At 37.5% G+C, this 23,563-nt stretch overlaps 3 protein-coding genes across 6 annotated transcripts in view; 2 read left to right on the forward strand and 1 right to left on the reverse strand.

Moving 5' to 3' along the window:
* The window catches only part of LOC102694460 (structural maintenance of chromosomes protein 6), a 28,273-nt gene extending 24,959 nt beyond the window's left edge, over nucleotides 1–3,314 (reverse strand). The window contains exons 1-2 of one of the 4 annotated variants that reach the window (XM_069197565.1): nucleotides 3,246–3,314; nucleotides 159–304 (exon numbers count right to left, since the gene is read on the reverse strand). In XM_069197565.1, the coding sequence (XP_069053666.1) occupies nucleotides 159–293 (135 nt within the window). In that variant the 5' untranslated portion in view covers nucleotides 294–304; nucleotides 3,246–3,314. Of the gene's footprint in view, nucleotides 1–158; nucleotides 307–2,387; nucleotides 2,497–2,533; nucleotides 2,634–3,245 lie in introns of those variants that run through there. The other 3 variants (XM_069197570.1, XM_069197561.1, XM_069197566.1) reach the window with 3 other exon arrangements.
* Nucleotides 3,315–4,757: 1,443 nt separating this feature from the next.
* On the forward strand, nucleotides 4,758–16,771 carry LOC102694660 (GEN1 Holliday junction 5' flap endonuclease). The gene is made up of 14 exons (XM_015357818.2): nucleotides 4,758–4,838; nucleotides 5,640–5,827; nucleotides 6,499–6,691; nucleotides 7,509–7,685; nucleotides 9,124–9,234; nucleotides 9,367–9,440; nucleotides 9,896–9,987; nucleotides 10,410–10,560; nucleotides 11,466–11,502; nucleotides 11,634–11,714; nucleotides 12,464–12,594; nucleotides 12,807–12,868; nucleotides 13,933–14,082; nucleotides 14,643–16,771. Exons 2-14 carry the CDS (start codon nucleotides 5,667–5,669, stop codon nucleotides 16,157–16,159), a joined length of 2,937 nt encoding a protein of 978 aa, XP_015213304.2. The 5' UTR covers nucleotides 4,758–4,838; nucleotides 5,640–5,666; the 3' UTR covers nucleotides 16,160–16,771.
* A 3,002-nt stretch (nucleotides 16,772–19,773) lies between these two features.
* On the forward strand, nucleotides 19,774–21,222 carry msgn1 (mesogenin 1). The gene has a single exon (XM_015357871.2). The coding sequence runs from the start codon at nucleotides 20,432–20,434 to the stop codon at nucleotides 20,921–20,923; it is 492 nt and encodes a 163-aa protein (XP_015213357.1). The 5' UTR covers nucleotides 19,774–20,431; the 3' UTR covers nucleotides 20,924–21,222.
* The last annotated feature ends 2,341 nt before the right edge of the window (nucleotides 21,223–23,563 follow it).

The following is a 23,563-nucleotide window of genomic DNA, read 5'->3' on the forward strand; positions in this document are numbered from 1 at the left end:
GCAAATATGAAATGATTAAAAATAAAGTTGGGAATTATTTCTCACAGCTTATGAATCTTACACACGGGATCAAAGCATGTGAAAAAAATGAAACATGCCGAGAATGACTGAAATGTGCCGTGTAATTGTTAGGATGACTGTAGGTAAATAATCCATACCAAGTGTGCGGTGTTGGCAGTGGCAGAGAAGACGTGTCTAGAGGAGTCGGAGTCCTCATCCGAGTCTTCCTCTGGGGCTGTCCGTGCCCTCTTGTGCGCATTCTCGCTTGGGGCATTTTGTTTTCGCTTGGACATTTCTTCTCTGTCTCTGTGAAACACAAAACTGCATTGATACGCAACTACACCAACAAACACACACTGTTACACTACTATATAAGGACATGGGGCCCTGAGATCATAAAATAAACACCTCAGAGTGTATGAAACGTTTCCCAAAACCGCCACAAATGCGATTAACAAGATCCTGTGATGTTCACCCCAGATGTGGCGATGGATTTACAGCTCCTGTGTTCCTACTTGGCAGAGATTGAGAACCTGAGTGAACAAGATTTATTCTCAACTACACCTGACAGTACCCATCCAGCACACAAAGAAACCCGAGTTCTGAAATTATGGAAATACTGTATGTACCAGAGTAAATAAGAATAATTTCTGACATTTATATAGCGTATTTCTGGATACTCCACTCTAAGTGTTTTACAGGTAATGGGGACTCAACTCCACCACCACCAATGTGCAGCCCCCCACCTTGTTGATGTGACGGCAGCCATAGTGCACCAGTATGCTCCCTACACACAGGCTATTATTGCAGAGAACAGAGTGATGAAGCCAGCTCATAGATGGTGATTACTAGGAGGCCATGACTGGCCAGGGGGAAAAGCAGCTACGACACTGGCGTAACACCGTTACTCTTTTCAAGAAACATGGAGACCATAACCATGGAGAGTTTGAACCTCGGTTTACATCTCATTTGAAGGACAGTATAGTGTCCCCATCTCAATACAGATGGTCTCCAATACAATACAGGAGGTCTCCCATCCAGGTACTGACCAGGCTCACACCTGCTGAGCTTCAGTGAGTTGCTAGCTGTGAGTTGCAGGGTGACATGGCTGAATCACACAAGATCTTGCGTGAAACCTTCAGTTAGTTAAATACAGTATTTCCGTAATTACAGAACTCTTTGTGTACTGGATGGGCACTGTCAGGTGTAGTTGAGAATAAAGCAAGTTAATATTTTACTCATACTAAGCTGTGCAAATACAGTGTTCATCATCTCAGAAGCATTCAGATCTTAGTCTAAAGGCATTTGGCATTTGAAAAATAATAGGATCATAGATTGTTTTCAGACAGCAAAATGAAGGAAGAGAATGAAAATGATCCAAAATTTCAAATTCTGAAACTCCAACATAAATTTGGAGACTGACATTTGGAAACTCAAAAGGAAACTACAGGTCAAATTTAAAAGTGTTCCTATTTTTGTTTGTGAATACTGTACGTAGAGTAACTTGTGTGTTGTATGTTTGTGTAGTTTGTGTCTTGTCGTAGTAATAAATATTTGTTTAAACAAGTGTGCCTGGATTATTACTCCTCTCACCAAAGCTGTGTCAGAGAACAAAGAATCCATGTGCCTCTAATTATACGTACCACTTGGGTATATTCTAGAGAAATCACTTACAAGTTGGGAGTTATCAATAATTATTTGACGTATTGACTGAAATCCTTCATAACAGGTGGTCTAGGTTCACTGTAATTTTGCCCCACACACAAAATGCACAATCATTTTTTTCGGGTATTAAATCAGACTTGCCCAGATCTGCATAACCACATCGCACAATGAAACCACCAAATGAGTCGTTCCACAATTGCCGGGTTAAAAAATGAAAGTGAGCAAAAAAAACGCATAGCTCAACTGCACAAAGCACGAGGAGAAGAGCATCAACTATCGGCTGATCACTTGGTAATGTAGTGAGATACCCTGGACTCCTGCTCTTCAGGTGGGATAGTTCTAGCATGTACTCAACCCATGAATGAGAGGAAATCATATACTTGTGCCTGAAGAAAAGTACAGTAGGTTTCCCATGCATAAACAGTCACAAGAAGTGCCGACTAGATTAATGAAAAAAGCTCAGGATATAGTTAAGGTTAAATTATGCAGCAATACTACCGCAAACCCATCAAGAACCCTAAAATGCTCTTTGACATCCTTAAACAACATTTTAATGAACTGACTGCCATTGTAGTTTCTACTGCATTATGCCAGCATCAGAGACTTGAATGACTACTGCATCCAGCAGAAGCAAGGCCGCAATAACGAAAGCCCCAGCCACGAAGTCGCATGACTCTTCAGGAGGGGGTGATGTTCACATGAAGCAACTACAGTATGTTTACCTCCTCTCGGCGTAATGAAAGGGCAGACTGAGAGAAAAACGCGTCACGGCGCGATCAAAAGGCTCACTGGTTTAAAAAAAATGCAATACCCCCACCCCAACCACCAAACAAAACAAAAAAAAAAACATGCAATGCATCTAGCTAACCAGGGATCAAGACTTGGACGTCAACACACAGGCACGTTTCCGTCCATTCCTCCTCCAGGAACTGAGACTGTTTTGGAGCAAACAGAAAGCGAAACTGCGCTGGCACCGACTGCACACGCCGCACGCAGTCAACACGGGAAGTGGGAGTGGGGTCCCGGGTGGATTCTGATGCTCGTGCTGGTTACCGGGGAGACAATCGTTGAGATGCTGCGATTCCAGGCACAGGCAGCAGTACTGTACTGGGAAAGTTTTTGCGTCGATGCTGGTACAGTCAAGTTTCCCAGGCCCCCAAAGCGGAAAAACTCGCCAATGCTAAGAAAGGAGCCCCGAAAAGCAAAGTGGCAAAGGGATCACCCGGCAATTTTCTTTTTTGTATTGAAAAGTTGACACAACACTGGAGGGTCGTTTAAGCACCTTATAACATAGTTTACGTAAAACACTCGATTTAAGACCATCACGTCGTTAAAACATTCGTTGTACTAAACGCGACAGTTGCTCAAAAATCAGTTTAACGAAATAGCGATACATCAACCATCAACCAGAAATTGTTTTCCCCCAAAAGTACTGCTATTGCAGTTGCATTCATTCGCCGTATGCATTCACTGAGCATAAGTGTCACTGATATCTTCTATCTGAGAAATGTATGTTATCTCGCCCGGTCACTATTATTACAGAAAAATATACAATATTTCTTGAGATAGCAATACTTTACCGGACTTTGTATACCTCCCTGGATGGGTGTCACATACCGCGCTCTTTCCGACTTAGGAATTCAAAATGCGCAGAATCCAAGAACATAGGTGATGGGCTCGCAAGTACCGTAATTCACATAATAAGTGAGGACTACTATATATCACTAAGTTTAACGGCGTCTTTTCATGGTGTCATAACGACTTCAAAAGCCCTTGTAAGATAACAAAAACAGCACAAATGAAAGTCGTGTCAAAACATTTTACAAAACCTATATTGAACTAAGTAAAAAAAAAACTTTTGAAACCTTTTTTGACGCAAGCACAAAGCCCCGGGTAAAGGTAAAATAAAGTCCATACTAATTTATTCCATTGGTAAACATATGATGATGTTGCGGTTGCTGTCTTGTGGGATTTTGTCCCATTCCTGTCATAGAACATAGAGAATCATGTTTCTGCTCACTGTTCTCTGAGGCCTAGATGCCAAACCTCATCCCACAAATGTTCAATGAGGCTTAAATCTGATAAATCACAGGCATCCACAGCTTATCTGTCACATTCCTTCATCTTAACTGCGACAAGACTGAAGTCATGCTTATTGGTACCCCCCATCAACTTCATAAAGCCAGTTCTGTAACCCTATCTGTAGATGGTTCTGTACTTGAGCTTCAATCAAAATTGAAAAACCTTGGGGTGATATTTGATTCTGGCTTAACATTTGACCCACATGTGAAGCATACTGTCAAAACATAATTTAGTACCACCATTCACAGTCTCCTCTATATATTGTAATTGTGTTTTATCTTGTGTATTCATCTTATTTATTGTTATTGTCATCCTGTAAAGCACTTTGAGAAGCCACTTTTAAAGGCGCTATAGAAAATAAAGTTTATTATATTTATTATTCCCCTCTCTCAAGAAAGCTATTGGTATACAAACAGCACCTTCTGGGGAGTTGTCACATCAGAAAGAGTCCACAGGAAGGGCTGTAAGCGAAGTCCCAGGTAGTACTGATCAAGGTGGTGTTGAGCAAGCTTGTTATCATCAAGTCTTACTAAACCTTGGAATTCAATGACTTTTTCAAGAAAATTTGGCGTATATATTCTAGATATTACGGTTGCACATGCTTATCCTAAAGTTAACCAAAACAAAAGCGAACATATCTTAAAGAACAAACAAAATTGATAACATATACTGTGAGGTATTTTCAGGTACAGGCAATACATCCTGGACAGTAAATTCAAGTTTTACTAGTACATGCAATGATTCAGCCCTCGGTCTAAATCATCCCACATCCTTGACTAAACCGGAAGCGATCTCCGAAATGCAATGTCTGTTGCTCTTTTGAAATGCCTAAATGTTGAATATCCACCTACATATAGCTATATTTCCAAGTGTTCACATATACAAAATGAATCTAACCCACATTCTTCATCATAATTGTTTAAGTCACAGAGATCATTAAAAAAGATTCATTTTGTTGATATGGCTTTAAATGAAACTGTAAATACACACCCGGAACCGGAAGTCCTGTGAAGCGCTCAGGCAGGCAGGAAGGATGAGAGTTTGGAAGCGCTTTATTTGAAATTCGCTTTTCAGGGGTGTTTGTTCTAGAGGTAAATCAAGCCAATTTTATTATGAAGAAAGCGTTTGCCATCTCTGATGTTTTAGCATTTATTTCTAAGTAATGTGTACGAAGTTTGTGAAAATTTAAAAAGAAATGTACATATGTGAAGTAGATACCCTGACTGAAATCCATCCACTGTATCCATTGTAGCCGGTACGCATGTCTAGTTACCAATGGAGCACAAAATAAAACGTTTAAAATAACGCTACCCTTTTAAATAATTACATCATGAGTTAAAAAATGATATTCAGGTGTTTATGATGGAGAAAGCATGTTATACCTGACGTACATTAGTCTGTTTTCACCTTTCCAAGAGACTATTGTGACTCCATGTTTCTCTTCGTGTCCTATGGAAATGAAAACCTGATATATACATATGCATTATAATTATTTTAAGGAAGATTGAGATAGGCCCCAAGTGACGTTATTTTAGCGGGTGTAAAATATTGATCTACATGTCTATTGGTTTTACTGACAGCAGGACCTGATCCAAGCACTCAGATCCACAAAGCCATTGACTAGTTCATCTTTTGGACTTTGTTGGTATCAGCAGTGAAACATGTAGCACGGGACACCATGAAATGGAAAACAAGGGGAATTTAAAACTGATAACGGGAGACGTGTCTTTAGTAAAGGATTGTGGAAACTTGGAACAAGTTAGCCATTAACACTGTCAAATCTTATGCCATTACTTCTTTCAAGAAACGTTTGAATGAAGCTCTTGAGATAAAACAAAATAAGACAGATGGGCTATGTGTTTTCATCTGAATACCTTTTGATCTAATTCTAGGCACCCCGGAACTGTAAAATTTGAAGCATGGGCGTTAATGAGTTATGGCCGATCCTGGAGCCAGTGAGAGAATCTGTGCCCCTCTACAGTCTTAGTGGGAAGACCTTGGCTGTGGATTTAAGCCTGTGGGTTTGTGAGGCTCAGTTTGTAAAAGAGATGATGGGGAAAGTTACTAAACCTTATCTCAGGTGAGTTATCTCAAGATGAAGACTTCATGACTGATACCTCTCAGATGAAAACCAGCAGAGCAGTTTTTGTAATGAACTAAACATGTATTATGGATAAATACAAGCAATTTAATATTTTATTTCCATTCTTAATGTTTTCTTTGTATTAAAAATTAAGGTGTATTTCATAGGTCTGAATTACACAATAGAGTAGAGTGATATAATAATGCAAATGGTTATAACAACCAATTAAAATAAGTACAGTATAATACAAAACAAGGTACAGCATTAATAGTATAATTAAGTGGAGGGTTATACATTTAAGAAAAAATAACACAGCTAATCACAACTTAAATTTCTAGTTCACTGTAAAAAAACATGAAAGATGCATTTGTAATAGTTTAATGTAGAACTGATTACAAATTCTATGCATCTCAGGAGACACAATCACAGGTGCAAGTCTATTTATGTGACCATTATAGAGAAACATGTTTTGCATTGATTAAAATGCAGATGTAATTGCCATTAAAAGAGAACTTGAAATGAGATGTGTTCGTTTGAATTTTCATCCTAATACCTATAGAACTTTTCTTTTCACCTGGAACCACCAAAAAAGTAGTTTATTTTTTCTTGGATTGTAAAAGAGAGAATATATCAGCATAACCTTTAAATGTCTTTTTTTTTCTGGTCAGAAATTTATTTTTCCGAGTTATGTCTCTAACGCTTATGGGAATAAAGCTGATTTTTGTGGTGGAAGGAGAAGCGCCAAAACTGAAAGCTGAGACTATGAACAAGAGAAATGAGATGAGATTTGGACCCTTAAAGAAGCCTGCATCTAAACCAGGAAAAACTGGAAGGTCCCATTTCAAGTCTGTACTTAAAGAGGTCAGGATGTGTGTGGTTTCACGTGCTCTGGTCTAGAGAATGTGTGTCAGTATTGGTGGAAAAGCAGCACTACCAGTTTGTGTGTTTTGTGTTAATTGTGACTTTACTGTTTCTTTTAATCTGTTGGCATGCTTCCTGAAAAAAAAAGAAAGAATTACTGTACAAGGTTTAATTTTTAATTGATACATTTTACAAATAAGCATATTTAATAAGCAAAGGGCGGAGCAGTGGCACTGTGGCTGAGGATCTGCGGCCGGCAGAGAAATCCTACTCCGTTGGGCCCCTGAGCAAGGCCCTTAACCCCAACTGCTCCAGGGGCGCCGTATATATGGCTGATCCTGCGCTCTGACCCTAAGCTTCTCCCCCTGTCTGTGTGTCTCATGGAGAGGAAGTTGGGGTATGCGGAAAAAAAAAATCCTAATGCAAGAAATTGTATATGGCCAATAAAGTGATCTTATCTTATGTCTTATCTTATCTAACTCCCTGAGTTCTAATACTCATGGATTGTTTGTAATGTTGAATTTAGATGATCAGACTGTTTTTGTTTTTAATATAATTAATAATAATAATTGCTTACACTTATATAGCGCTTGTCTGGACACTCCACTCAAAGCGCTTTACAGGTAATGGGGACTCCCCTCCACCACCACCAATGTGCAGCCCCACCTGGATGATGCGACGGCAGCCATAGTGCGCCAGAACGCTCCCCACACATCAGCTATCAGTGGGGAGGAGATTACATCAATATGTGATGTAAGGGGGACTGTGCTGTCCTGCAGAGCGCTCTAAATGTTTTGCCGTTATGTGCTGTATCTAGTGCGCACAGATGCTCGACTGTCTCGGCATTCCTTGGGTCACGGCAGCGGGAGAGGCTGAAGCTCTGTGTGCCTACCTGGATGCCAACGGCCAGGTGGATGGATGTATTACAAACGATGGGGATGCCTTCCTTTACGGAGCTCAGACAGTTTACAGAAACTTTAACATGAACACCAAGGTAGGATATTAGTTATCTCTTACATTTCTTATGTTCAGTATATGCATTACAAACATATATACTAAGCATAAAAGACAGAATGTTTCCTTGGCCAAATCATTGCAGTGATTGTCTGATAGATGGTATTAGTGGATAAATCTAATTGCTAGTAATTTGCCATACAAATAATTTCAATCAAAGGGGAGTTTTTCTGCAGTGTAACTGGAGCTAGAATTTCTTTTGCATTAGGTCAACTTGTAATTTGCTCTTTAAATAAAAGGGTGTAGTAATACTGGTGAAATAAAAATTATACATTGTGACACATCCATAAAATAATTTAGCCCTCTTTGTATGCTTTTTTATTGTAGCCTATAAATATTCCCTGTAAATGTAAGCAGACTCCTCCGCTTATGATACAGTTTTGAAACAGGCGTTGCATTGTATGTCTACAAGGTCATGGAACAGGTTTTGTTATTTTCATCTAAAGACGTTACAAAAGATGGATTTGCACGGTATGTGCGTACTGGATTGAGGAAAGCTGTATCAATCCCTTAAAAGCATCGGGCAACTTCTGATTTGTAGTCTGATGTATGCCCACATGTTACGTGTGAAGATGTGTTCTGCCACATGCCACCACATTACTACAACAGAGGTTAGAATTATGGGGTTTTCAATCAGGGATACAAACAATTGGGTCCTTTAAATTTCCTGTAAAGGCATGTATTTTAACAGCTCTGGGTGTGAGGAAGCTAAGCTTTTCTTCTGGTTTGCAGCTCATCTTATGAAGTAGTTTGGGATGTGGTGTTCATTGCCATTTAAAAGTAGGAAGGATGTCGCTGTGACTGCTGTACAATATTTTGTGATTTTTTTGCCTTGATCACTTAAGCTGTATTTTATCTTGTAAGACTTATAATAAAACTAATAGGCTCCAACTTGTAGGGAATGAATCTACTATATTATTCATTTACTAACATGCTATACCAGAGTTCTTGTGTTTGTCCTGGTTAGTAATGATTTCTCATAAGGACTCTAAAGTAGCAGAATTACCTTGTAGAGCTTTTTATGTTCTTTGGAACTTACTTATTCTTAATTTATTTAATCAGTTCCTCAATCACAGGCTACTTAATTTAATCAGCTTGGGCTGGAGATTCCAGATGTAACGTAGTTAACATAAGGACTGGTAAATATCAAGAGTCCCTTAGATGTAAACTGAAGGCCTGTCATTTTGAATGTGCTTTTGTGTTCCTGATTATAATTCAAAGGTGCTGTGCCCAGGAACTGTGTTCTGTTTTTTATTTTTGTAATTATAACCTACTACAGTACCTGTAGTAGTACATTAGTATTTTTATACTGCAAAAAGTATTTTAATAAACATTGTGGTGTTTCCATGCTATTTACGTTTACGAAGCCTTATTCTGCTCTGGCATTTTCTCCATTTCACAACTACATTGTTTTTCAGGATCCTCAACTCGACTGCTATAAAATGGAAAAGATTCAGTCTATCCTGGGACTGGAACGGGAAACCCTGGTGGGTTTTGCAATCCTGCTCGGTTGTGATTATCTTCCAAAGGTAGGAATCAGGTGTATATTATCTCTTTCAATTACAGGCAGTTACAGAAATGCAGAATCGAATGTTTGTATACTGTACAAACGTCAACCTTAACATGGACAACGTTGACGTTTTATTTTTTTTCTCTGCCAGGGAATACCAGGAGTTGGAAAAGAAATGACTTTAAAACTTATAGAGACATTAAAGGGAGAAACACTCCTTCAGAAGTAAGAATTGACCTATTAAACATATTTCTGTGCAGTGTTTTAAAGGCCTTATGAAAGACAATTAGTTGGGCAGTAAATACTACTTACTTTTCCAGTTTCCAATAATCTGTGAAAATATTTGAACAATCTCATAAACTGTCTCTTGCAATGTGACTTGAACAGCAGTGTAAATTTGGATTACAGCATTTTTTAACCCATCTACCCCAATTCTACACCTTGAAGAAGAATCTGCTACACTCTTGCTAGATGGACGTGGCTAAATATCAAAACAATGAACTAATACGATACGGAATTTGTTGTTTTCTCCTCTGTGTAGGAGAAAAAAAATGTGTAAAATGTGTAGATGGCCGACCTAAATGTTGTAAAAAACAAAGCAACATTAGACAATTCTTTTAAAATTTAGGCTCTTGAATTGTCTAGTGAGAATTTCCTCAATATGAAATACTCATTTCTAGGTTCAGCCAATGGAAGGAACAGACTCAGGATCTGGACGTTCAGAGAAGAGCTGTTAAAAAAGTAACGCATTGTCAAATCTGCTGTCACCCAGGTGGGTTATTGTTCTCCTTTTCGGAGGGTAGTGCAGAGTTTGCTGCTTATCCCATTCCGGCTTCATGGTGGCCTGGAGCCTATCCCAGGAATCATGAAGCATGAGGCAAACCAGTCCATCTCAGTGCTGGACCCAAATACAGACACACACACACTCGCACCTCGGCCAATTAACCTACCAACATGTGTTTGGACTGTGGAAAGAAACAGGAGGACCTGGAGAAAACCTGTACAATTGCGGGAAGAACATACAAACTCCACGCGGCTGGAACTCCAGGCCTGGAATTGAACCCGGGGCCCCAGCGCTGTGCCACTGTGCCATCCCCACCTCTGATTGCCTTTAACAGGAATGTACAGTATATGAATGTCATTACGATTTTTCAGAAGAGGGGTGGGGGGGCTATTTTTTTTGTGCTTCCACAGGATCTGCCAAGACACACGAGAGGAACGGATGCAAGTTGTGCGACAGCAAACGGTTCTGTGAGCCCCGGGGATACGACTACTCCTGCCCCTGTGACTGGCATCAGACAGAACGAGGAAGGCAGGCTAGTGCAGCAGAGTTCAACATCAAAAAGTAACTTTTCACCTTCACTCTAATCTCCATGTCTTAGGTGTTCCAGAGAGGCATCGGGTTCAAATACCGTAGCACAAAATTTAGACAGGAAGTTTAGGCTTCGTACACTGAAATACTCAGTTCACGTTTCATTAAAATAAACACGGGCTAATCTAAATATATACACTGTATATATTTCCGTAGTACATTGATATATTGTCTGCATTTTTAGAAGATGACTAATCTTGAGGTTAAATGTAAATGTCAAGGATACTGACAAATGGATACTGTGTATGTTATAAATTATTTGTTGCTGATCAGTTAGAAACTTTGTAACCTTTCTGATATTATCCTATTGATACATTTAATCGTCTTGCTCAAATGAGCTTGTTTTTGAGCTCTATAAATATAGCTCTTTACGCAGCGAATTTCCTCTTATGTAGTAAGGCTAAAACATTTCATTTATAAAATGTGTGCAGTGTGTTTGTAACTTAATAAGTGTACTGAAGTCATCTGTGGCCCGAGGAGTGTTAACTTTTGGGTCACACTGAGTGTTATTTGTACATGCATTTGCATTATTTTCTTTGATTTAATATAATAAAAACTTCATATTTTGTTCATTTTTAACTATAATTTCAAATAGGTAATTCAGTTACTTATATTGCACAATTAATTTTTATAAATATTTATAATGAAGACAGATTGCTTATATTTGGGAAGTCTGAAGCCAACTATATCACCCTGCACATTAAATTTATGAAATGTGTGTTACAATATATATGACATCTTAAAGATACAGATGTTATTTATAAAGAAATGTATATTATTCTATAATATATTGAATTATTACAATTCTAATAACTAAGTTGTGTTTTTTGTGAAATGTGTGTGAATTGTTTTACAAAATATTACCTATTTCTTAACAGAAAAGCCCTAGCATGTGAAGGATTCCCTTTTTCAGAGGTAATCATCAGTGTCAGTATTTGTCACATTGATAAGAATGGTCTGATCATATTTTATTTTTAATAAAGTATTTAATTCATTGTCATGTTCAGTTCCTATTTTCCTCTCAGCATTGATTATTCTTCTTTCAGATAATCAAGGAATTTCTGATATCCAAGGACAAACGTACTAAAAACCTCAAGTACAGAAAACCAAATCTTTTTGCAATGCGGGTAAGCTGGATTCTCTACTGTGTAGAAATAGTACAAAGGAAAATTAAATATTTATTTATTGTGTGCATTTTTATGTTAGCACACTGCATCTGTAATAATGTAAAAAATACTTAATGTATTATGAATCGTGTTTTTTAACTACGTAACTGCCAGCAATACATTTATGGTATTTTACTAGTTATTTTTCTTTTAATCACTTCCAGTAGCGTAGTGAGCTTGGAGACATGACATGTCTGTGACATGAGCTGAACAGCACTACACAGCTGTATCCACTGATTATCACACAGTACCGTTCGCGGCACTGAGCATCACTCGGAGGAGTGATAACTGCATGTAGAACACATTCTTCAATATACACAGCTGCTCTGCTGAATTATCTACTTTACAAGAAGACGCTGCCAGTTCTTGCATGTGCAACTTTTGTATTCATTTTCCATTTCAAATTTAAGATAATAGAATTAATGATGATGTTTGCAGTCACTATGAAAGCAAACATAAACTGAGTAAATGCTAGCTTTGTGTAAGATCTAGTATTCATATAGTAAACATGATTAAAATAGTGATTCATCTCTGGTTTTGTTTCTGATTAGTTTAAAATGTATTTCGTTTTTCCTTTTCACATTTTGTACCCTTTAGTGCTTAAATGATTTGAGTTTTCTGTTTAAACATTATTCCTGATTGGGAGTATTACTGTACTACTACTATTAAAGATCAGTTTGTATCATGTTACATCACTTTACATGTTTCAGAAATTTGCTCTGGACAAAATGGAGTGGCCTGAACACTATACAAGTGAGAAGGTGGTTGTGTTGATCACATATACAGAAATGATGAACAGAAAATGTGGGAAAGAGAGTGCTTCACAGATAGAGCCATTAAGGTATTGTACTGTTTAAGAGTTTTAAATATGGTATTGCGGCTAGATTATCTGAAAAGAGTCTCTTTTCACATTACACTCCATTCAGAGAGTGTTAAATACAATAAAGCCATATTTACATTTCAGTAGCCAGCAACTGTAAGACGCTATATGGAGAACTATTTTTGTAAAAAAAATGTAATAATACAAATTTAAATCATGTTTATTTTATGCAGGATATTCAAGTCAAGAGTCAGAAATGGAGTTGCTTGCTATGAGATTATCTGGAAGAAACCAGGTTAGAAAATTATTTTCCATAAGGGGTTCTTATTGAGTTTTTTATAAACTGATGCACAGATTATGTTGACTAGAAAATAATTTGTTCTAATTGTTGTTATAATAAATACTACTATATGGGCAGTATTAAAATGTTTTAGCAAAGTCAGGTTTTTCTAGTTTTAGATTAGTAAATTGCTTGTTCCGTTAGATTACAATACATTTCTCTCATACTTTACCATAATATAAATTTTCAGGAAAGTACTGTAGTAAATGTATTTTGATTATATGGGTAGATTGTGCCAACTAACCTATTAACTCGCATGTGTTTAATGCTAAACTGTATTTGGCTATTTTTGAGATCCCTCTTGATTATAGGAGTTAATAATGCTCCCACAATGTCATTTTCCACATTTCTCAGTACCAGTCCCATCTGTCAATCTAGTGACCATCTCCTGATTGAGTTGTTGGTCAACTCTCTGTTATCAAAATACCAATTCATCTAATTATTTTAAGATGATACATTATTCTGCACAGCTACAAGACGGCATCTGATAAAAATGTAATGTCCTTCTATTCTTCCTAAAATGTAAATTATAGAAAGCAGTGGAAGAAAAAACAGTGACTGAAGAATCCAAATTTCACAGTTATAGATTGCACTGTTTCTTTAGGAACTTGTTTTTTTTCCTGTTGTAAATTGAAAGTTTAATACCGATTAAAGGTGCCAAATTAGGCACTGTCCCTGAAGGTGTCAAGAGAACTTCCTCTTTTCCAGTCTCAGGTCTTACACAAACAACCCCCAAGCATGTAGTCTTGTGTCTAATCAAAGTGAAGGCAGGTCTTATTCTTTGTTCGGATTAATTATTTCTCAGTTACCAAACTCAAGTTGAATTTGTACTGTAAAAACGTTTCAGGCAATAGTGCAAACCCATTTTTTTTCCTGTCCGTTTAAGAATTCCATTGGAGCACTTTAAACATATATTTTGCATACAAATACTCACCTACAGTTCTTGTTGTCTTTTGCGATTTGCGTTCTGCACAAACATTTTGACCACTAAACTAAAAATGGTTCTGTTTGCATTTTAGAGCACTTTATTTATGCAGAAGATCATCCTGTAGAATCTCTGGACACAGTCAAAACAGTTGAGGAGGTATCTCTGTTCCAGTCAGCCTACCCAGAGACCGTTGACATGTTTTTGAAGGAGAGGGCTGAGGCTGAGGAAAACAAGAACAAAAGTAAGTTTGTATACGTTATATTCTTTAGCTCGTACGAGATGAGAGCTAAGAGGATGCAGCTAATATTTTACAATAAACATCTTCCTTTGTCACTTCAGTATATCAATTTAAAAATATAAGAACAGCTATAAATGTTCTTTCTTGTGATGAAAGCACTTAAGGAAACATCCAGAAATAAGACGTCTCCTCCTTTGCTGCTGCAGCTGTGCAGTTCAAAGTGATTTTGTATCTTGGCTCTTCAAAATTGGTCTTCCTCTTAAGCCTTTTATTTCAGAGGTGTTGCTAAGCAAAGGACACACATTTGTACCTCTGCTCAGTTTGATAAGATATATTTTCTGCTGAAAATATCATAGGCAGAGTACAGTGAAAGTATAAATTGAAATGTGGCATATATTATCATATACTGTAAAAACCTAAAATTACACTCACCAAAAAACCTTATGGAAGGAAAAGTAGAAAAAAAAATGAGAATGATACTTTTTAACTACACCAAGTACATAATAATGCACAATTACACTTCAGATTCAGATCTTACAGACGGTGTTTTGTGGTCATTACAGATAAAAAGAAAAGGCCAAAAGGGCAGAAGTCAGGGGATACTGATGAAGTTTCAAGCCTCTTTGCCCAAATGAGCATCCATAGTTCTTCTCAAGAAAGAGCAGAAGTGGCTGCCATTGCCACAGCTCGAATCCCTGCAGTTGTTCCCATAGACCACGAAGGCAGTGAGGCGACACCGGATTGTCAAGTTCTCCACATTTTCGCCCACACAACTACGAGCCAGCTGGAAGAGTTGTGTGAGCACCACACAAATCTGCATGGCCCAGAGAAGCCACAGACTGAAGATGCTGGTCGTGCTCTGTCTCCTGTTTCGCCAGATAAGGCCAGTCTAGCCTCATTCTCCCATTCGGCATCTGCAGTAATAGATGTGCTGCATCTGAGTGACATTGACTGGGCAGCAACATCCTTTGGTGCATCTCCACCTCCACAACTGCAAAACGCAGCATCTGAACCAAATAATGTTACACCTCAAAAAGGTGTCAACTGCAATGGCGAGAGCACTGGCGAATCTGGTGATTTCAGTTCCTGTAATAAAGTAATAAAACCCACAGTTTTGCATTGCGAGAGATTTTCAAATCAAGGGACAAAGCTGCCCGTTTCAGAGCTTTCTTTAAGAGAGCGTGTTATTATGAAGAACTTTAGTCAGTCCAATAACTCTCATATTCAGCATGCAGCTGGTGACAACGTAAGGCACAAAGCTCAGCCAAAATACCTGATTCCCGCAGGGCACAATACTATGTTCCAGAAACCAATAACATCACCCACGAATGCCATCAAAAAGACTATACAGACAGCAAAAGAACAGATTTGTGCTGAAAACACATTGCTGAATTATCATCAGAAATCTTTTAGTAAGCAGAATACAATCTCTTCTCTTCCAAAAGCAGACATGCCTCTCACAAATCAGAAGGCAGTCAGTAGAATTAAGCAATGTGCAAAGAACTCTAATAAGTCATTGGAAAAAAAACAGTTTCTTAAGACTAGCAGCATAACTAAACCTTCCAGTGGAGTACAGAGGCTAAGTAGCACCAATGTAGCCGACCAGCCTGTTCACAAAGGCAGAAAGAAAAATGTCTTTAAAAAGAGTGAATGCCATGTACTGTATTCATCTAGCGAGGACAGCGATTTAGAGAATAAAATACTCAAAGGCCATAAAAAGGTGGTTCTTTCTAAACCTGAACAGAAGTACACATCCGTCAGTAATAAAATCCGAAAGCCAGCCAAGACAGAAGGCAATTCGGCTTCTCTGAGAGCAGACTTCCATACTGCAGATCTTGTATCACAGACAGCTTCTGTGGAGCAAAATAAAAATAATCATGCAGAAATGAAAGCGAAGAAACAAATAATTGTTGATAATGAAGAAATTATAATAGGGGACCAGAGTTGCACTTTTGACCTTAATTCTCAGAGTCCTAAAGCTCTTTCTCACACATGTGATAATGTAGCAGATGATTCTGTTATTTTATTAGACAGCCCGCTGCCTCTAGCTGAAAGGCTGAAGCTCAAGTTCAGTAGCTAATGTATTTTAAAATGAAATTAACAGAATTTGTAATGCCCTTTCCTGGTAGTTATTTTCTACTTTTTGTGTTAGTTAATTCTGTATTTCTAATATTTGTGTAATTGTCTTCATTTTTAATTGTTGCAAATTTTACATAGAGAATTATGTTCTAGTGTCTTTATTCTCTATTTTAAAATTATTTCATTGTAATTCACTGTAAACTTGTGTAAATATCTGTAGCTGCTTTTAAGTATCGGAAAACTAGCTTGATTGTGCTAAACATTAAGAGAGCTGTCAACACTAAAAATTATTTTCATATTTTTTGTTTGTCAAATTGATTGAAGTTGTAGGTGATTGAAACTAAATTACAATTATGTGAGTTGTAACATTGTATATATACTTTTATGTGAATAATGACACTTTATATGTACCTTTTATGAGTGACAACTAGTATATTATGCCAGTAAACCTATAGACTTCTATGAAAGTGGGCATTGGTAAAACATTTCTAATGCAGTTAAAAAACACATTAGAGGTTATGATTTTGTTTTTGTTGTTGCAGCAGTCACATTGTATGAAACCGTATTGGACTTGTGTATTTTTTCCAATAAATATATTCATATTTTGTTTTTGTATCCTGTAAAATATTGAGTTATTGTGTGTTCACTTGATAAAACCATTTTAAATTCCTTGAGACATTACAGATCCTTCCAAAACTGCATAAAGCCCATCTTAAATTATGACACCTAAAACATCTGTTTGCAGATGCATTTAAAACAATTTTAGTTCTATAAATTATGATAATAATTTAAAGTTTAAAAACTACCGATCAATGTGTAATGTATTAAAAGTCTTCAGTAGAAGACCTTGTTGTAGTTCAGACTGATTCCACATCTGCCAGCCAAAGAGCAAATCAGTAGAATTTCCTCTTCTCATCTTCTCAACTTTCATATTTTCAGAACAGTATCTCAGCAGAAACATAAAGGTCTCCCATAATAGGGAGTACTTTTTAAATATAGCATTAACTCCCCTTGGTTTCCTTTAAGAACACAATTCCTCAAGTCTGTCAAGTTGTTTCTCAAACATACTGTAGGTCTGACAAATTATTGTTTGGCCAATTGTATTTTTACAAGAAAAAAGTATATTTTTATAAAATTGCTGTAATACTTATTTCTATTTGTTGAACCAAAATATAAAGAAAAGGGCATATTGTAAAAAGATAATGTGACTGTTTTTAAGCAACAAAAGCTCAGTGAAGTACAACTCACATTCGTTTAAAATATACAGCTGTGACAGGTTTTTAATTTCCCCATACGGCCGCGCTTCGGGTATGCATACACAAAACGCACCTCATGGACCATTAAATGGGAATAATGACATTCCAATCAATCAATTAAATTGATCAAGATAGATAAGATAAGATCGCTTTATTGGCCATATACAATTTCTTGTATTAGGAATTTGTCTTTTCGCATACCCCAGCTTGCTCTCCATGAGACACACAGACATACAGACAGGGAGATAAGCCTGTGGACAGAGCGCAGGCTTATTCGATTGAATAATTAATTGGCTTAAGGAATAATAAATCATAGCTGTAGGAGAACTGTCGTAGAATGATTAAATGTAATATCTTCGACATCTTCACAGATTTAAAAATACGTTACGTAACGGGTTTTATTTTCGTGAAAAGAAGGCATCTCCCCGCACCGGTTACCTTTTTACAACTAAGAACAGGGGAATAGATTTACTTGAAAGGCGAGATGCTTCTTCAAAGCTGGTATTATTCCCATTAAAACTTTAAGGAGTAAGAGATGAAAGATTCAGCACCGTCCTAATAATCGTTTCCACGGTGTTAAGGTGCTGTTTCCCAGGAGCAAAGTGTAAGGATTTCCACTATTACCGTGTTGATCTCTCAGTAGCGCTTAGGCTAAAAGAGGCCAGAGTCAGTCTGTCGGAGTTCCTTTATTATGAGTGACGCAAAGCACACCTACTCAGACATGAAAGAGTTCTTTCATTTGTGAGGAAGACATTTCTTCCCTGAAGAAATGGATACGACCGAGCAGTGAATAGATGGATGGACATCTAGTGCTCTTAAAATAAGACGAGTAGAGAAGATACCAAATCTGATCAGCTGATATGATCAATGAATGATTTTGTGGATTTTCGTGGCTCACTCATATATATAGTACTTCACGATATCTGACTTTATACACATTTTAAAAGCTCAAGTTACTAAACCATTTAAATTGTTTACATGGTATGCAATACGGAATCACACCAGAATGACTACCGTGTGACTAGGAATCTGAAATATCAATTAAATGTACTGTTGTTGTTACGGGTTTTTCAAATGTAGTATTTTGCTTCAGTAAAAGTTGTATTAACGTCCCCAGAGCATTGTTTTCACTTTTTGTTAGTGGAAAAAAACATTTTCACATTTACCTTTAGCATCTTGCGTCCACCGTGTTGTAGAGACTCCAGGCATGTTTCCTTGAACGGATTTTTGTTTCCAGAATACTCTTGACATTCTGGGCTCTGGCAAATTAGCAACAGCGGGAAATTCATCATTTTTCATAGTTTTAAATGTCTTTTACTCAGAAATGTATTGTACTCAGAAATTTTACAAACCACGCGCAAAAGATCCTAAATCTTATTATTCGTAGCAATTGTAAAATTATAATTTCATTATTAACTATGTTCTATCGTTTTTATTTTAATTCCGATCTTTTCCCTGGGTCACTTTTCACCTTCTGGAAAGTTTGCAGTGTCTTTGCAACTACTTGTCACTTATAGCACCATTTTAAAAGTGTACAGTACGGCTTCTTAACTTTCTTTAAATGCCTATAAACTAGGCTTTAAAATTTGTGTTATCTTATTTAAATCATATTTCCCACAATTAAAAACCATAACATTTATATATATATTTACGTAGCTAATTGTAAAATCGTGTGAAACGTGTTGTGGAAGTACATTTCACTTCCTGGTGATGATTTCTGGATGCTATGTACCCCGCCGACTTGAGAGCCGTTTTGATTTAAGATTCCTCAAAAGTAAAACCGCCTGTCTGCGTTACGAACATGATTTATTAGCCTTTAAAGTCACAATGACCATTTAACAATGCTCTGCAAATGTATTTGATGAGCGCCACGTCTGTTATTTACAGATCACTCTACACAAAAATAGCGTACTTCTTTTTCTAACTTTAAACGATTTCCAAACTTAATAGGGGGCTTCACTTGGTGTGTTAAATGATGACATTGGCACCTTCCTTTAAATATTACGCCCTGTCCATGGCTTTCTAAAAATGCAGATACAAATATGAGAAATTGATTAGGTTCTCTTTACAATGTTTTAATTTCACATCTTACAAGGAAAACATGCATTACATCAATTGCGAAAGCGAGTCTGGTTTCTTGCTAATTCTTTGTGCTTTGCTACAGTCTTGTCCTGTTATAAATGATATGCATTTAACTCTTGAAAAGAATGAAATTGTAACAATATGGAATTTTACTCTTCTTCTATTCTAAAAAGCATCCCGCGAATGCTACATTAAAATAATCTATAACGCTATGCCATAATTTGGGGAAAAAAGATTTCCCAAATTTTTATGACAGAGTGGTTTAATTTGCATGCAGAGGAAATCAAAATCACTTGTAAACTGGAATGTTCTAACAATCTCACTTCTAGCTCTGAAACTTGCCTAACAGTGAGTTACGCTTCTGTAATATCCCAGTGAAATTGGGAACATTTCAAATAGAGAAATGTGAAGTAAGAAATGAAAAAATAGTTTCATATTATTTGTGAAACGAATTTAGACCGCGGAATCTAATCTTGTTGCTTTCAACCCTAAATTTAGAGCAGACATATTATGTTCAATAACACGCGGAATTCCGCCTTCTCCGATAATGTAAAAACTCCTGGTGTATAAGTTAGCGGTTTTCTACGTCTTCATTAGCCTGCTCGCACCACTCTGATAATTGCAGTAATACCGATGTAAACCACTGTTCACACAATGGCCAATCTAATTATTTTTCTTGCTGCTACACTTTACCTGGCTGTTTACGGCTACTTCACGTACTTGTGATAATGAATGAAAGCTGTCCTCGCCAGAGCTGTTAGAAAGGTTGTGTTGTTGGCACTTTCCCTTTCTTTGAACTTCGGCTCTCAGCTGTGAACACGAACTGCTAGAGATGTCGCCCTCCGATATAAAGGCGGCCCTTCTCGATCCTTTTTCCTTGAACCGCTACAAAACCTCGACTTAACGGGTGTGGAGGGAGAAAGTGCGCTCTCGGCATGGAGAACCTGCCCGAAGATGCGCTTGATCTGGATACTGATCTGGACCACTTTACCTCCAAGATACTCGTTGACTGGAACTGGTCGACAGAAGGGACCGGCCAGGGGCCGTCTCCGCACAGTATGTCCCCGGAATCTTCGTTCGACTCCATGTGCTCTTCGCCAGAGACGGCACACGGCGTTGTGGGATACCGGACTCCGGCCACTTTTCCGTATCACCTGCCTCTGCACGGCTCCGCGGCCTCGTCCAGCTCACAAGGAAGGAAGCCTGCCAAACCCAAAATGACAACCAAACGGAGGATGAAGGCCAGCGAAAGAGAAAAGATGCGCATGAGGAGCCTGGCTGATGCCCTCCACCAGCTGCGAGATTATTTACCTCCGGATTACAGCCAGAGGGGACAGCCCCTCACCAAAATTCAAACCTTGAAATACACCATTCAATATATTAACGAACTTTCCGACCTGCTGCGAAAACCCCAAGAGCTTCAGTGAAATAAGGAACTGTTATCCAATGGAAACGTTTACTCAGAGCGGACTGCACAAAAGCAAATACTATTCAAAACATCATGATGAATACAGATGTTTGCTGTTTTGGGATGAACTTTTTTTTCCTGAAGTTCTTTGTAAAATAGCGTGTTTTTCCTTTCTTCAATGATGAGATTTAATTGGCTTGATTTAGCTGCTTCTCGTGTCTTGAGGGTTAATTCTGTATTGCTTTGTATGTTTGTGGTTGCATGATTGGTTGCGCCTGTGTTACATTTTTTGTATATTTTGCTTTATTGTTATACTAATGTCGATGAAATAAAACAAATTTTTATTTAGACTTTAGCCAAGTTCTTAATTTACAATATCACAACTGCGGGTGTGTAGCCACATAAACTGGACACGTTACGTGTATTTTATGAATGGAGTGTGCTCATCCAAAGGGGAGCCGGGGTCTGGTGTTTGGTGCTGCACTCGCACGTCATTATAGTTGCTTCGATTGGTTTTAATTTGCTTTAGATCATATATTCCAAAAACTTTCTGCATTTGACAACGGAAAGTGCAAACGACAAAATGTCAAACATCTTTCACTATCACCGCAGAAGTCTCTCAGAATTTGCCAGAAGGGATTTAATATGATTGGGAAGGAGTTCCTGAGCCCGAGTACCATCGAGATTGTTTTATCTGATCAACCTCAAAACATCACAAATACATTACATTACATATATTACGTATACCAGCGTTTTCGCTGATCCTAATATTAATTGCGGACACAATTACACCCACTATAGGTATAGGTATATTTTAACAGTAGATTATAGAGAACGTCACTACATTAGGAATTACTGTTGCTGCAGCGGTCGTCTGTTTCGGTGGTGCCTGCTATTCGGTTTGTGGATGAGATTCCGGCGCCTTATGTGTGCAGTTTGTGTGATCCCTGTGGTCACGTGGGGTTTGCTCGAGTTTTATCCTAGTGTTGTCCTCACTATGTGCTCAATTGCTACGAGTGTGTTGTATATGTACAATACTGCGTACTAAACTTCGTGCTAGCCGGTATGGTGTTGTCTTCATTTTGCCCCTCGGCTGCGTGCTCAATTGCAACCGAAGGAAAAAAAAACAAGAGACGAATTCGGAAAGCTGCTGATACAGTCCATATTGCGACCCTAAAGATGAAGCCTTGCCGTCGCTCTACCAAATAGAAACTGATGGGGGCTCGGAATCAGAATACTTTAATTATTTGTGTACATAAAAGAATATTTATTTGGCAATATTTAATTTCAGAGTAGGTCTACATTTATGTATACTTGTAATGTAGTGTCAAATATGGGATGTATGCATGTGATAATTTAATGTTTGTTTTCAATTAAAAACAGTCCGTGTGAGGGGATGAAACTCCCTATACATTACTCAAGTATATGCAACAAACTAATGTTACGAGCACAGCCTGGGTTTGTGGCGTGTAATACACTGGCTTCAATCTTCTTTTATAATAATGAACAACACATGGTACAATTCATAGACTTGTGAGAACACCTTGTCTATTCGTTTTTTTTGTTACTAAGCCGCTTTTATCTGTAGGCCTATAAACGTATCATGCTTTTTCATGTTTTGTACAGGATTTGCTCCACCTCAACTGAGCCTTTTCTCATTTTATCGAAATAGTGTGCTGTACTTATGCTCAACGACCTTTAATATATTCGTTTCAGTTACGTCACTTTACTATGTTGTGCACTTTAATACGTGTATAATATATTAATATATAATTGCACATATTATATCAGTAATGATTGTATAATCATAAACTAGTAAATAGCTGTAACACTCTGTACAGACGAAATACAGAGAGTAGTGTTAATACAATCATTGGCTTAAAGCACCAGCTAATAACTGTACTAGCAAGTAATACAGTACTACTTTATCAGTCACTGGCTGTATTCACATCCCAATTCGTTTACACGGACGAAGGACACAATTGACATCAATACGCTCGGGTATACAGTAGTTCTATCAATTGTCAATTGCCATTTGAGAGTCAATTGAGAGGCCATAACCAGATGACACAGTGTAGTAGCTAAATATGTTAGACTGTTATTAAATTAAATTAAATAAATTTAATAATTTTAAATACAATTAAATTTGTCTAAAATCACATTTGAATAATGTTTGTTGTTGCCATAAGAGGAGAGAAAATGTATTGTATATTGAAAGAGCCTTTGGATTTTTGAAACCACGTCCTGCATTTGGTTTGCAATTGTAAACGAACATAATTAACATTTTTATTTGGTTTAATTCAGATCTTTTCTCGTGTTGCGTTTCCTCTTCTTGAGAGTCTGTATTTTCTATAAATCTACCTGTCACGTACAACACCCGTGATTATAAAAGTCCCGCAGTACAGTACCCAAATATTCTTTACATGTCTATGATGGAGGCTTTAACATTTGTATGATCCTCTTACACTCCCCACTATTAAAATCATTGCATTTAGAATTTACCCTCTGAGCCCCCCTTTTCCTTAAAATCATTGCTCCCCTCCTAGTGTCATGTTGCGTAAAAATAATAATAGAATTGACCAAGTGACATCCGGATGTGACATTTAAGAGTCAAAAGAGTTCTCTCTAAACGGAATATCTTATTACAGTATATTTAACA

Source organism: Lepisosteus oculatus, chromosome 2 (assembly GCF_040954835.1).
Source record: "Lepisosteus oculatus isolate fLepOcu1 chromosome 2, fLepOcu1.hap2, whole genome shotgun sequence".
Taxonomy (NCBI): Eukaryota; Metazoa; Chordata; class Actinopteri; order Semionotiformes; family Lepisosteidae; genus Lepisosteus; species Lepisosteus oculatus.